Raw genomic sequence first — 13,717 nt, 5'->3', positions numbered from 1 at the left:
CCCCCCAAAACATTCATCCATTTATTCACCCATCATACCCAGATCATTATTGTCATCACATCACCTGTCACAAGGTTTGGGCGACTTCCAAGATTGGCGCTGTGCCAGCAGATAGCTCTACCCCCCTCTCACACAGAGCCAGATACAAATTGTACCTTAGAAATATGAACAATGGGGGATCTCTTTAACATTTCCTCCATATTGGCACCGCTGGGGAGAGCCTGATAGGTATAAGTGAAGCCAGATTCCACGTGACACCTAAAGAGAGGAGAAATCACACAAAGATAATTATATACTTTTAATACCAATACCCCGGGTTCAGCACAGTGAGTGACTAGGGGGTCAGCTCCCTTATACAGAGACTGATGGGACTGGGTCAGTGTTCTCTGTACAGCATTGCAGTATATGTCAGAGATAATTATAAATGTATAATAATATAGTGTGTGACTGTAGAGGGGCAGTAGAGTGTCAGCCCCCCTGTACAGAGGCTGATAGGACTGGCTCATTGTACAGCACTGAGGTATATGTCAGTGCTATGGAAAGTAACACATCTGATCTCACCAGTCCGGGATGTCTGTTGATCCGGTCATTGCTGGGATGTTGGTCACAGGGTTGCGGACGACACATGCCTTGTAGAAATCGGGGTATTGTCCAATCAGGTGGCAGGAGAGGAATCCTCCATGTGATCCGCCACATAATGAAATTTTCTGTGAATCGATTGGCTCTTCCTGCAGGGTCTCCACCACTGCATTCTGTAGGAGGGGGTAGATGGGAATATCAGTTACTGCGCCATCTAGTGGTTCAATAAGAATAGGGCTCACTATTGCTCAATGGAGATTTTCTCCCTTTTACCCTCTAGGAACCCCGGACAGAATTTTATCTGCAGCTCGTGGGACATTAATGTGATCAGTGAGCTGTACAAATATAAATGCAGATATAACAAACACTAAAAAATATAAACTCATACACTATGCAGAGCAATACAAACACCTGGCACTGTTGCTCTCCCCCCATACACACAGCATTCCTCCCTCTCCTCACCCTATTGTGTCCTCTGCAAGCCACTGCTGGGTGGGAAGCCACTGCTGGGTGGGAAGCCACTGCTGGGTGGGAAGCCACTGCTGGGTGGGAAGCCACTGCTGGGTGGGAAGCCCCCCCCCCCCCCCCCTCTTTGAGGGTAGATGGGGAAGAGTTGATGTCTCCCATCTAGTGGTAAATCAAGGAATCTGTCTGTCTCTATATGGACAAAGCTGATGGCTGCCATCTAGTGGTGAGGGAATTGGTCTCTATGTGGATAGACGGTAGGTAGGATTGGTGCACTTACCTGAACATCCTTCACATCCTGATCCCCAACTCTGCCCGGCAGGCACATAATGCTGTCCTGCCCAAAGCCTAGCGACCCCCGATAGTTCACTGCCATTGGACAGAAGAGAAGTGACTTTGGGGTTCACATTTGTACATGCAGCCATCCATGGACAGTGCAGCTTCTCACCTAACTGTACAGCGAATCCCATCTTACACAGCACGGCTGGGAACAACATCCACTCACTGACAAATGCTGAGTGTGGCCCACCTGCAGGGAGAGGACAAGATGATGCGATACAAACACATACGAGAACAATAAAGGAAGGAACCAGCAAAAACTCACCGTGAGGAAAAACCACCAGCGGGATCAGACTCTCCCTGAGAATGTTCTGAGGTCTCATGAAAATGGACTCATATTCCAGGCCAGCTAAAAGAGACAACACAATGATCTGATGAGGAGACACGCACACACACCACCACTCAATCCATTGCTGATTACACAGCAGCCAATCAGTGCTGAGATCTCAGGGTCGTACGGTATTTGTGGTTCTCCTGCTCTGCAGGGGGTTTGTGACTTTTGTAGCTCCAGTTTATATCTCCAAGGGGTTTCTCCTCCTCCAGAGAGACCCAGCTGATCTCCTCCTCCCTACCGACCGGCGGAAGAAACCCAACTTTCTGTAAAGAGAGGGGAAAAACATCCTTAGGATGGAGAAGGAAGCTGAGGATAAAGATGACAGTGCATCACATGGACTCACCACAGTCAGAGGACAATTCGGGGAGGAAAACCTGACAACCATCAAATCGCGATCAATCCCCATCAACTTACAGCTGCCGGGCAAAGTGTCTGGGGGGAGGAATGGACATCGAGAACAATGGAGGCCAAAAAATCTGAGTACATCAAATCTCAGCATTGATTGATAATAATCTGCTGAACGCATTCACACGAAGATCATTGGAATCAGAAACAGCTCATCACCTGACACATCACAGGGCAAATAAAAATACCTACCCCAATAATTCACCTTAACAGCCTCTGCACCATACAGAACCCTGCACTCACCAAGTGCAACCCCTTGTACTATGGTGCACCCCTGTACTCATCATTCAGAGACCCTGTACTTACTGTGGGGGTGCTAGTTCTCACCATGTGGAACCCCATGCACTATGGTGTGCCCCTGTACTTGTCATGCAGAGACTCTGTACTTATGGGGAAGTGCTGTATTCACCATGTGGAAACCCCTGCACTATGGGGAGTGAATGAAGCACCCAGCCTGGAAACCCCTCATTTTGTCTTTGTTCTAAGCTGCAGCCTCTCTTCAGGTAGGGGGTCAGCTCCTTGCTATGGGCCGTACACTCAGGGTATCATGCGACAGGAGGCTGCTGTGCTACACCTTACCTTTAGAATGGAGGAGAGTCACATTCCGTGTCATTGTATCCACCACATACAGATTCTATGTGAAGACAAGAAGGAACAATTGTTTATAGGGATGCGGAGACACCGGGAGGCACAGTAAATGGCTGATCATGCACTGGATTGGTGTACTTACCTGCTGACTGCGCAGAGTGGTGTCAACAATAACTCTCCGGCTGTCTGCTGACCAACAGAACGGGGCGAGCAGTGAGGTGTAAATTCCCTCAAACTTCCCTGCAAGCACAGAGCAGGATTAGACCCTGAAGGGGGGCATAAGGGTACAGAACAACCCTCCCCTCCAACACCAAACTCACCATCAGATGATCTGGGCACTCTGTCCACCACCACAGAGGTCACCTTGGTGTACCAATCATACTGAGGGAAAAAGAGAACAAATTGGATTAAAGCTGAAAACACTGGAAAGAGAACCGCCAACAAACTTTTCACTGGCCCATCATGGAGCCCTCCAAACACGGGGGGAGGCCAGCCTCCCAGTCCATGTCAGCTCTTTGTCCCTGCCCTGGAGATTCACACTCACTTCTTGTACTGGTGAGTGAGAGGGATGAAGTTCCTCTGTCAGCCCCCATTTGATGTTTTCTCTTGCCCTTATGTCTTGGTGACCCCTATTTCCCTGAATGTACTGTCCTGGTGTAAAATAAATATTTAAGAACTCACACTTTCCAGTAATTCTCTATTCATGGCTTCTCTTGTCACCGGGAACTATTACTGATAAACTGTATTTATATAGTGCCAACAAATTAAGTGGCACTGTACAATAAATAGGGGTTACAGGTGACAGAACTGTCAGAAGACAGACAGAGTACAATGATAATGGGGGAGGGGAGGACCCTGACCAACAGAGCTTACAATCCTTGAAATTAGTAGGCGAGTGAGAGACGCGAGAAGAGACGGTACCATGAGCAGCTGGCAGCACTGGAGGTGAGGACCGAACACATCACATTTCAGGTACACAATACGACATTTATCTGGGCTCAGCCGGGGAGAGAAGACAGATGAGGAATCCACGGAGAGAGTCTCTGGGGAAGAGACAAAACAGTCACTGATTTCCAATACTACCACATGGCTGCACTGTATCACTGCTATACACACTATTATTATACATTTATATGACACTGACATATACTGCAGTATTGTAGAGAGATCACTGAGCCAGTCCCATCAGTCAATGTACAGAGGACCTGACACTCTAATGTCCCCTCCACAGTCACACACTATTATTATACATTTTTTTAGCTCTGACATATACCTCGGTGTTGTACACAGAACATTAGGACATTTTGTGATCTGTGGGGGATGGAGATCTGATCGCTGACTCACCACATTTTCCTCCGGTCAGGTCCACGAAGAACAGAGCCGATCTGGGGGAGAGATGAGAGTGAGATGACCTGAAATTACACCCCATTTCCCCTGGCCCGGCCTTTCTTACCTCCGGTTGGTGCAGTATTTGAGACCCATTCTGAAGGGGCTGTGCCACCACCCGACAAACACAACGCCGGTGTCATCCGGGGACCAGAAGGCCTGACAGCAGGGAGAAGGATGGTGATAAATGGGGGGGTGAGGATTATGGGGGAAGGGTGATGGTGGGGGAGGGGCCGGGGGCCTCTCACCTGTCCAGGTGATACGTGTTCGGGGATCCCCTCTAGGAAGGAGATATTACAGCTCTCGATGTCCAGCACACACAGCACCGGGGTGCTCTTATTCACTAATGCTTCTCCCCAATCTTCATGCAGCACAAACTGATCCCCCTGCAGGAAAGACAGAAACCTCTATAACTATGAGGCTGGCAGATCTCAGGTTGCACAATCTGCCGCCCCACACTCATCATTGTCACTTCTCACCTTAACAACCTTCCCAGCCCCATCGTCATCGTCATCCGTGGAGGCAGAAGCTTCAAAAAATGATTTTGCCTTCGGCCTCTTCTTCTCTGCAATATACAGCAAGTGAGACTCGGAGTGCGACCAGGACAGACAGCCGAACTGCTCTGCAGGGACAGACGGAAAATGTAAGAAACAGACGGTAAAGGGGAACAGAACACAGACACCCCCCCCCCCCCATGTGTCTGCCCTATTGTTTTTGCGTAAAAATCTCACTCACCGTCCTCATACACCTTCCCGTGTTTGTCCAGCGCTGTTAGGTTGATGCTCTTCACCTTGCGGTTCTTCTCCCAGACCTGGAGAGAGGATGACAGTTATCCTGCCAATGATTGGACAGTCTGCCTGGGAGTTACTGGGAGCCTTTGCAGGTCCCAGTAACTGCCCCCAGGGGCAACCCCCCCTCCTTCCCACCTACCAGGAGCCAAATGTGAATCAAAGTACCCACCCTCTCTCCTTCCCACCCCTAAGTTCTGGGTGTCTCCCCCCCCCCCTTCCCACCTCCAGGAATTGGGTGTCGTCCCCCTTCTTATTCTTCGTCTCTCGTAGGACAGCTTTCAGGGCACCAGATGGGGATTCATTGCTGAGCAGCCTGTAAATGGAGGAAATGGTTAGCAGGGGCCCCATTCTCACTTCCTTATTTAGCGGCAACATATTACGCAGCGTTGTACAATACATAAGGGGTACTTACTCTCCTTTTATCTCGCTACCATTCCCGCAGGCCCCAGCATAAACCACACAATTATTATCATGGAAGATGATGTATTGGCGGCAAAACTTCACCTGCTCGCTGCGATCCAAATCCCTCTGCGCCCATTCTGCAGAAAGAACCGACCAATCAGAGACATCACAGTGACAGCAGCTGCCATCCAATTGGCTGGTATGATTGTTCTGCATCCCCACCCCAACACCAAAAATCCTGCCAGCTGGTTGGACATTGACCAGGGAAGCCAGGCACTCAGATCAACAAAGCCGACAGCGATCAATGTTTAGACGGAGACTTTCAAGGACACTGTGTGCCCCCCATAAGAAACAACCCCCCCCCCCATTAAAAAGGACAGCTGTATACCCCCCCATAGATATCTCCCTCAACCCAAACAATATCTTTATACCCCCCCCCGGTATTTGCCCCCTCACCTGTGAATATGTTGCTGTATTTGCCCCTCACCTGTGTAGATGTTGCTGTATTTGCCCCCATACTGGGTGGTGACTTCTGGCCCTATGGAGACCCCACTCAGCGATGGGAATTGGCTGAGGTCCCTGTAGAGGGCAGCGATGTCCTTGGGGTTTCTGATGAGCTGAAACAAGCACATGTGGGGTTATTGCATTCAGAACCAACCATTACACAGAACCCGGGGCTGCCATTTAAGGTGGAGGGGATTCCACAACGCACCAGAACTGCGCTCTGAGCCAGGGGGTGCCATCACCTGCAGGCGCTATTACCCGGCAGAGTCCTCCTCTTCTAGCTGTACTTTACTGGAGGGCGAGTAGGTGCTTTCACCTTTGCATGGCGGTGTGGTATGCAAATCAGCCATCTTACTCTGGGGCAGAATGACTGACAGATGGCAGCTCTCCAAATCCCCTATAGAGGCAGCAAGATAGAGCGCTGGGGAGTTGGGACAAAAATGAGGAGGGGTCTCTGGGCAGAATATCAGCCCCATATACCATCAAGTGCATCCCCTGTGGAGCTCTGCCATGGAGGTTGCAGGGTACAGGGGGTCAGGGCACTGAGGTGGTTATGGATACAACCAACGATTGTCTCTGCGCTGGGAGGGGAACTCAGGAAAGTTTTCAGAAAGCCATGTACAGCGCCCTGCCAGATCCTCCCACAGGCGAACTCCACCTACACTGCATAGAGAAGTACAGAGACCCAGTGTTAAGAATAGGTGGTTGGGGTCACGTGACCAGATAAACCTTCACCCAGCCAGGCGCTGCCCTGACCATTCTATGGTGTCACAGGGCACAGACAAGAGTAACATATTATGGTGTGGGGTGGGAGTTTCCTCATTGACACACAACCCGACCCCTGGGACCATGCTGGGAGTTGCTGTCCCCCTCACACTAATGACATCTCACCTGCGCCGCCGCCATGACTGACACTGAGTGACGTTGGCCCCGCCCAGAGTTCTCAGTCCTGTCCGAGTACGCAGATTGGCCTGGTCACTGACTGTAGGTGGGGCGCTGTTCTCAGTCATGTGACCTAGAACGCCTACCAGCTGTTCTTTTATTTCTATGGAGATAAAGAGACGCCAAATCAGGTGACTGTTTGGTGGCCATATTGGATAAGGGCTAGGGATGTATTTTAGCGAGAGAAGAAAAGGCGCCGCCATGTTCGTTGAGGGCAGATGAGATTGAATGAGGTAAATCGGAGATTAGCCCCATTTATCGTCACAATTACCATAAGAGGGCGGCTCTACCGGGAACCGACAACTCTCTTTGATCACATTAGCCTCCTCCCTGCATACAGGTCACTGGAGGGTCCTTCACTGCCCCCCTGGACCCACACATCAGATAGCCCTTCACTGCCCCAGGAGGTCTTCTGAGGTGTAAGACATCAGTTTTAGGTGGAGTGACCCTTTATGTCTGCCCCTTTCCAGGTGTCATGGCTCAGGATTCGGCTCCATGCACCATCCGAGCGCCGGTCCCACTGCAGCTGGGGGATGGGAAGTCTGAGCTGGGCCGCCCGGGGGTCTACGTCATTGATGTCACCTTCCCCAAACCTCTGATTGTCAACGTAAGTAGAACCCCACCCAAACCTGGAAAACCCTACCCAAACCTGGGGGTCATATAATGTGCAAAGGAAGAGACCCCCCCCCCCCCCGCCATTGTCAATGACATCACAAAACTGTCAGACAACACATTTGGGGTTCATTGATTCCCCTTTTATCAGGGCTCATGAGAGGAGGGGGGGTAAGTTTATATCGGGGGTGCTCGTGTGCAGATGTAGCCAATGGTGGGTCCTTGTTTATTGGGTGTGGCCTCTCTATGATTGGAGGCCCTAGTGGTCAATCTGATGAATAGGCACCTGAAATATGTGGCTTTCTGAGGCTTTGCATTCAAGGCAGTGTCTGTTTCTCTCGCAGGAAATCTCCTTTAAGAATTTCTATACAGCGTTCCTAACGGTGAGGATCCAGCAGAGGAGCTCCACACACCCCAGGAATAAAAGATGGCGGACGTGTGTCAGGGACCTGCAGCTGATGCCCAACCCCCACACTGAGGACAGTGCCCAGGAATACGTGTCGCTCCATGAAAACCAGGTGAGAACAGAGATCCTGCCATGTTAGGGCCCCCATTTGTTATAGGTGGAGTGTGGAGCAGTTCCCCCCCCCCCCTCCATGTAAAATTCTCCACCCTATAGGGGAACTCCAGCTAAAATATCTCTTTACACACCAGGGTGATATTGTTATCTGCAGCCTTGGGGCTGTCCCTGTCCTTCAATAGGTGAATGTGATTCTCTCTCTGCAGATGCTCTGCGCTACAGACCATGTCATCTCCATGCGTCTCTTCCTGCGGCAGCCGTCCCCGGTCTGGACAACTTTCAGCATAGAGGATCTCCAGATCAATCCAAATGGCCGACAGGTAATGAGGGAGGGTGGGGCAGCTCCACACCTTTGTGTCCCGGGGGGTCGCATTGCTGATCTCTGGAGTCACTTTCGGCATCATTTGACATCTTGGGGTGTCACAGCTCATCTCGCCTTTTTCTGTTTTTTTTTTTTGTCCTACAGAGACCCCAGAAGGGGTTTTCCTGGTGGCTGAATCATCTGCCCCCAAAGGAGCAACTCCGGAGCCTAAGCAAGGTGAGCATCCTCATTGGTGGGATCTGTACTTCAAGAGTCAGTGGGGACAGCAGAGGACCATATATTGACCTGGGTGTGGTACCTGGCTCATATGTGGCCAGTGATAGTATCCTATCGGTGTCCCCGCCCTCTTATGTGTGTCCCCCCCTCCACGGATTTTCTCCATCTTATGCTCCTCCCCTCTTGTCACCAGAAGAAGTGTTGGAAGATTTCCTTATATCAGTTGTGAGTGGAGGAATAAATGATGCCCTCCCCATCCGCTGATTGGTGGTTGGCCCACATTTCACACCCCTGTTGTCTATCCGTATTCCAGAGTCTTCCCAATCCTGAACGGGTGTCCAGTGAGGTGCAGCAGATGTGGGTGCTAACAGAAGTGATGCGATCCAATCAGAGCTCAGCCAGTGTTGGCCGGTTCGATGTGAGTATCTCAATGCTGCCTCTCCCCCTCCAGTACTCTGGGTGTCAGCCATGCCCCATCATAGCCACACCTCCACCATAGCACACCCTTTATCTCAAGCACCCCCCACAGAGGCCTATTGCAGAGGAGAGTAAAGGATGCGTTGGTCCAGAGAGGGAACCCTTACCACCAGTGCTGATACATACTGATGTGCACTGAATCTCATATATCATTCTATGGACACAACAGGAGGCTGGGCAATAATATTGGAGAATGATTTGTATTACACAAGGGAAGACCCTCTCTAGTCAGAAGTGTAACTCACCAGAGGAGCTCATATCTTGACTACAGGAGCCCCTCCACTTAGTGATATTGGAGGTGATCTAAGGCCAGCTATCAAGGATAACAGCTCATGCCAAAGCTCTGGTCAGCCAATTAAACTGCTCAGCACGCACATGCACGTTTTGCTTCAATTCTCCACCACCAGGGGGTGTAGGGAAGCCAGTTCACAGAGTGTGTATAGTCAGTCCCATCCTTCTGCTGCTCCCACCTCACATATTTACCTATCACAGCTGTCACAAGTGTCATTTACAGGAATCTGACCAGTCATTGAAGTGTTTTTACACACTGTTCATATTTATCCCCTGATTATCCTCATTTACCCCAATTAACCCTTATTACCCCCTTCACCCCTATTATTTCTATTTTTCTGATCATTACTATTTAAAGTTTTGTTTATTTTTTTGTTGTCGGATATTTTTATATTTATTAGTAGCCAGCGTTGGGTCCCCGGGGTTTGGTGATGTCTGGGTAACATCTTGCTGATTTAGGCAGGGTTGGGTGAAAGCTGAAAGGGTTGATATTCCCACCTCCCCCGCAGGGTCATGTGACTATCATCACCATCCCTGGAGGGTTTCATTCTTTGCATTCTTCCTCCAGGTGGACGGCTGCTATGATATGAATCTGCTGTCATACACCTGAGCGCTGGGCAGCGTTCTGAATGAGAGGAGCCTCAGTGAAGGAACTGGATACCTGATGATAATTGGATGGATGGCTTGGATCTCCCGTGGCGTCCCTAATGAGTCATAAGATTCAAACTGTGAACATGAGACTGTGAGATTTTTATTAGTTTAGGGGCCTTATAACAAGGTCATCCTCCAGTCATTTTCTGTTATGACTCAACATGTCCATCAGGAGATTGCTCCAGACCAGAGGAGTCAGTGCCCCCGCATTAAACTGTGTCACTGCTTTGCCCCCTATTATATATTCATCAGTCCTATGGCATGGCTCCGCCCTCTATGGTACCTGCAGATAAGTTGTGACCTGGCCCCTCCCTCTATGGACTCGCAGAGGTCAGATTGCAGCTTCCCTCACCCCCTGTGTGTTTTTTGGAATAAATAAATCCCCTCCTCTCACCCTCTTGTTTTTTTCTATATGATTGTGTGTGGAGCCTCAGGATTGCCTCATGTCAGAGTGGTTTGAGGTGGAGGACAGAGCATTCCACATACACGCTGAGATCTGTCACCTGACACATCATGTGACTGGAGGAAGAGTGTGAGGGATACTCTGGAAAACCCCACCGGGTGTAGTGACTGCAGGTGTGGCCATATCTCCTAGACCCCCACAGCCAACAATTGTCTTTAATAACCAATCCACCCTGTAAATGTGCTGCTCCTCCACTGTCCAATCACATACACTGTCCAAGCACAGATTGGGGGTGGAGCAATGACACCCTTTTTTTTATTTATTCAGTAGGAATGGTTTGTTTATCACTAAGGGGGAGGACCATACAGCAGGTGCAGAAACCTACCTGATGATCGGACACACCCCTACGTATAAGATGTGTTGGTGACACGCCCCTGAGGTATCAGGTTTAAACGTCTTCAGGTGACACAATGGTCCATAACCTCATTGATTACACAGGTCAACAAAAGATTAGTTCTGATAATCATCAGAAATCATAGGACTTCTAAATCAGTTCTTTCGAGCAGATTTCAGATCTGTTTTCAGTTTTTCCCTAACACGTACAGTTTCTGAGTTATAATTACTATTATATTTAACATTGTATGTGCATGTATTTTGTATTAAAAGTAAGCACCATTGAAGTGAATGTTAATACATCTTCAGTGTGAAGTAAAATAAGGCACACTGTGGTATAGATCTACTGAACAGTGTCGGTCAGGTACCATTATTTCTTCAGAAATGCCTAGACTATGATTTTCTTGTGCACTCTTTGAATTGTCGTGGTACAGCATCCAGCAGTAGTCATCCATCATACTTGATATCCCAAATTCCTTGTTACTCTGATCAGTCCATCCATAATCAGAACCCAAAGCACTTCCATTTAAACAACAGGCAAGGTCACGTTGGGACCCTGGTCACATGCCAAAATCTTAAATGCAATGGGAATTAATCCAGGGACTTGACACAGGAATTGGAACAGATTTGGACATACTATTTTACTCTGCCACTTCCATCTCCTGCTTTTGGACTGATTTATCCACCTGGACTCCAACACATTCTCTTCTGCTGCTACCATTCTAAACTGGTATTTCATCAAACCATCTCTTCGACTGAATCATCATCCTGCACTCCTGGAACTCGGCAAGTTTACAAGCCTCACTTGAACCCATTTTATTGGACTGCTTCTCTTGGACTTCAGTTTGCTACATTGTTTATTGTAGGCATATGGTTCCCAATTATCTGTAAAAATGTATTATTCATCCTGCTCTCTCTTTGTTGACACTACTCCCTGCCCTCCCCAGTCTGATAACTCATTGCCCCTGATTCATCATATTCAGAACATTTCCAGGTCCTGTCACTTTCACCTACGCAACATCTCCAAAATCTGCCCCTACCTGTCCCCTGAGACCACCAAACTCCTTGTACATGCTCTTATCATTTCTCGTCTGGACTACTATAACATCCTTTTCTCTGGTATTCCACTAACCCGACTCTCTCCTCTACAATCTATGTACAGTGCTTATGTTTAAGCCTTGAAGCAAGAAGTTCTGCTTTGTCTTTGAAGAGATTTAGATCACAAATGAGATCATTCAGCTCTGCTTGTGTAAAGGTCTCAGGTTCTGAATCTTCATCGGCCAAGTTCAGGATCAGATGTTTTGGGGTTGTAACTGGCTGCAACTCCAGCGCATTCCTCATAACCTTCGTCTACAGAAGCAAGTCCATCATGTGGCGGTACCGGAACTGGCAATAAATTATCATAAAAGAGGAGAGAAGAGGAGGAAGAGGTGTCTGGTGAAGGAAGAGGTAAAAGAAGAAGAGATGATTGGGTGAAGGAAACAGAAGAATGAGGGATGGAGGGAGAGGTAGAAAAAAAAAAATAAAAGAGAGGAGAGAGAGATAGGGATTAGGGAAAAAGGGGGTGAAAAAGAAAAGAGAAGAAAAAGAGGGGAGTGAAATAAAGAAAGAGAGAAGAAGAGAGGTAGGAGAAAGAGTGGGAGTAACAGGGGTGAAAGAAACAGGGTTCTACAGAAACAAGAGAGAAAGAGGGGGTGAAAGAGAAAAGAGAGAAAAACAAGGAGAAATAGGGGAGAAGGGGGAAAGAAAACAAGAGAGTGAGAGAGAGAGGGAGGATAGAGAGTGAAAATGAAAAAAGTATTATAAGTAAGATATAAGACATATGTAGTTGTTGCAGTTAGTGCAGTCTCTAACCCTAAAAAAAAAGAAAACTTTTGTTATATGTTGTAATATGTTAGGGCTATTTATAACTATTTTCACACAATATATATTAATCTGCATCACAGAAACTAGATGTGCTAGGGAAAAACGGAACACAGATTCAGTCACACAAAAACTGCATCATAAATACTACAAAGCCCACATAAAATTATATCTGATGAAAATGACAAGTTGACCTGTGTTATCTGCTTCACCTCTCGCAGCTGCACTAATAATGGTAAAGTCATGATGATCTCCTCTAGGATACTAGATGGAGGTGACATTCAGGTGGAGACACCTAACCACAGGTTCACTTTAAGGGTCAGTACAACCATGCCAGAAATTGGGATAGAAATCTAAAAATTTACCACCTTTGCCTCCCCCCCGCGTCTGAATGTTGGTGCAGCTAAAGAACATGGCACTGATTATTGCCCCCCCTTTCCCCGCACTACACCCTCCTCCCCGATCTCTGTGAACAGCTCCGAGCCCTCCATAGCCGATGATTTACAGCTGAGCCCGGGCACTTAATGCGCATGTGCAGCACTGTAGGGGGGTGTATCGCCTCATGCGCAGTGCTGAGAGGTGTAGACGATGCAGAGGGTTGTGTGCGCGGCTGTTCGGGGGGTGATCCGGCGGCAGAAGAGGGGGTACAGCGGGGGGCAACAGGTAATTACTAAATTATCATTACTCTGTGATTATTGTGTTTTGTGTGCCGTCATAGCTCCAACATGAGCCGTATTGTATAGTGTTTGTTGTATATCACCGATATCTGCAGGTGTACAATCTCTGATTTCAAATCATCTCCGTGCTTCTGTGTGACCGAAATCTGCACAAATATTATTATATTGTGTCACAACAACTGTGTATTGCCATAGCACTGACATGAGCAGGAGCGCAGCTGTGCATATTATTCCTCTAAATGATTGCATGTTTCTATGTCACTAACATGTGCAGAAGCGCAGTGCCATCACCTCTTCATTCCTCATTTCCGTGTTTCATCAGTCATGTGACCTCATAGTGCTGACCTGTGCACTGGAGTTGCTCTCTGTATTATATTATCTCTATATTATAAATGTATTACTCTGAAGCAATAGATCATGTGACCCCATAGCACCAACATGTGCAGGAGCGTCGCTGAAGTACCCCCCCCCCCCCCTGTACTATTTCTGCACTGCTCTCGGCGCTCAACTCTGTTGGCGATTGCCGGAACCATCATAATATTGGGGAGACCAGGAAT

General features: G+C 48.3%; 3 protein-coding genes across 4 annotated transcripts in view; 2 read left to right on the top strand and 1 right to left on the bottom strand.

Annotated features, from left to right (window-relative positions):
- Positions 1 to 6,786, bottom strand: part of APEH (acylaminoacyl-peptide hydrolase) — an 8,179-nt gene extending 1,393 nt beyond the window's left edge. Inside the window, exons 1-20 of the mRNA XM_072420282.1 lie at positions 6,685 to 6,786; positions 5,777 to 5,906; positions 5,300 to 5,426; positions 5,110 to 5,200; positions 4,832 to 4,907; positions 4,576 to 4,718; positions 4,345 to 4,482; positions 4,164 to 4,255; positions 4,055 to 4,095; positions 3,632 to 3,753; positions 3,031 to 3,091; positions 2,853 to 2,950; positions 2,702 to 2,756; positions 2,061 to 2,149; positions 1,842 to 1,980; positions 1,649 to 1,732; positions 1,493 to 1,573; positions 1,325 to 1,413; positions 562 to 752; positions 156 to 258 (exon numbers count right to left, since the gene is read on the bottom strand). Coding sequence (XP_072276383.1) covers positions 156 to 258; positions 562 to 752; positions 1,325 to 1,413; positions 1,493 to 1,573; positions 1,649 to 1,732; positions 1,842 to 1,980; positions 2,061 to 2,149; positions 2,702 to 2,756; positions 2,853 to 2,950; positions 3,031 to 3,091; positions 3,632 to 3,753; positions 4,055 to 4,095; positions 4,164 to 4,255; positions 4,345 to 4,482; positions 4,576 to 4,718; positions 4,832 to 4,907; positions 5,110 to 5,200; positions 5,300 to 5,426; positions 5,777 to 5,906; positions 6,685 to 6,699 — 1,965 coding nt within the window. The 5' untranslated portion in view covers positions 6,700 to 6,786. The remainder of the gene's footprint in view (positions 1 to 155; positions 259 to 561; positions 753 to 1,324; positions 1,414 to 1,492; positions 1,574 to 1,648; positions 1,733 to 1,841; positions 1,981 to 2,060; positions 2,150 to 2,701; positions 2,757 to 2,852; positions 2,951 to 3,030; positions 3,092 to 3,631; positions 3,754 to 4,054; positions 4,096 to 4,163; positions 4,256 to 4,344; positions 4,483 to 4,575; positions 4,719 to 4,831; positions 4,908 to 5,109; positions 5,201 to 5,299; positions 5,427 to 5,776; positions 5,907 to 6,684) is intronic.
- Positions 6,787 to 6,851: 65 nt separating this feature from the next.
- Positions 6,852 to 11,580, top strand: NICN1 (nicolin 1, tubulin polyglutamylase complex subunit). Of its 2 annotated transcripts, none has more exons than XM_072420292.1 (7): positions 6,852 to 6,968; positions 7,206 to 7,342; positions 7,692 to 7,865; positions 8,074 to 8,187; positions 8,334 to 8,405; positions 8,719 to 8,823; positions 9,742 to 11,580. In XM_072420292.1, the coding sequence occupies exons 2-7, from the start codon at positions 7,211 to 7,213 to the stop codon at positions 9,781 to 9,783; spliced, it is 639 nt and encodes a 212-aa protein (XP_072276393.1). In that variant the 5' UTR covers positions 6,852 to 6,968; positions 7,206 to 7,210; the 3' UTR covers positions 9,784 to 11,580. The 2 variants fall into 2 exon arrangements, with proteins under 2 accessions (XP_072276393.1, XP_072276394.1); XM_072420293.1 differs by lacking the exon at positions 6,852 to 6,968 and adding an exon at positions 7,021 to 7,075.
- A 1,454-nt stretch (positions 11,581 to 13,034) lies between these two features.
- Positions 13,035 to 13,717, top strand: part of AMT (aminomethyltransferase) — a 4,796-nt gene continuing 4,113 nt past the window's right edge. Inside the window, exon 1 of the mRNA XM_072420281.1 lies at positions 13,035 to 13,146. Within this exon, the coding sequence (XP_072276382.1) occupies positions 13,072 to 13,146 (75 nt within the window). The 5' untranslated portion in view covers positions 13,035 to 13,071. The remainder of the gene's footprint in view (positions 13,147 to 13,717) is intronic.

The sequence above is a fragment of the Pyxicephalus adspersus genome, chromosome 8 (genome assembly GCF_032062135.1).
Source record: "Pyxicephalus adspersus chromosome 8, UCB_Pads_2.0, whole genome shotgun sequence".
Taxonomy (NCBI): Eukaryota; Metazoa; Chordata; class Amphibia; order Anura; family Pyxicephalidae; genus Pyxicephalus; species Pyxicephalus adspersus.
The sequence above is the reverse complement of the archived record's forward strand: the minus strand, read 5'-3'. Positions and strand labels throughout refer to the sequence as shown.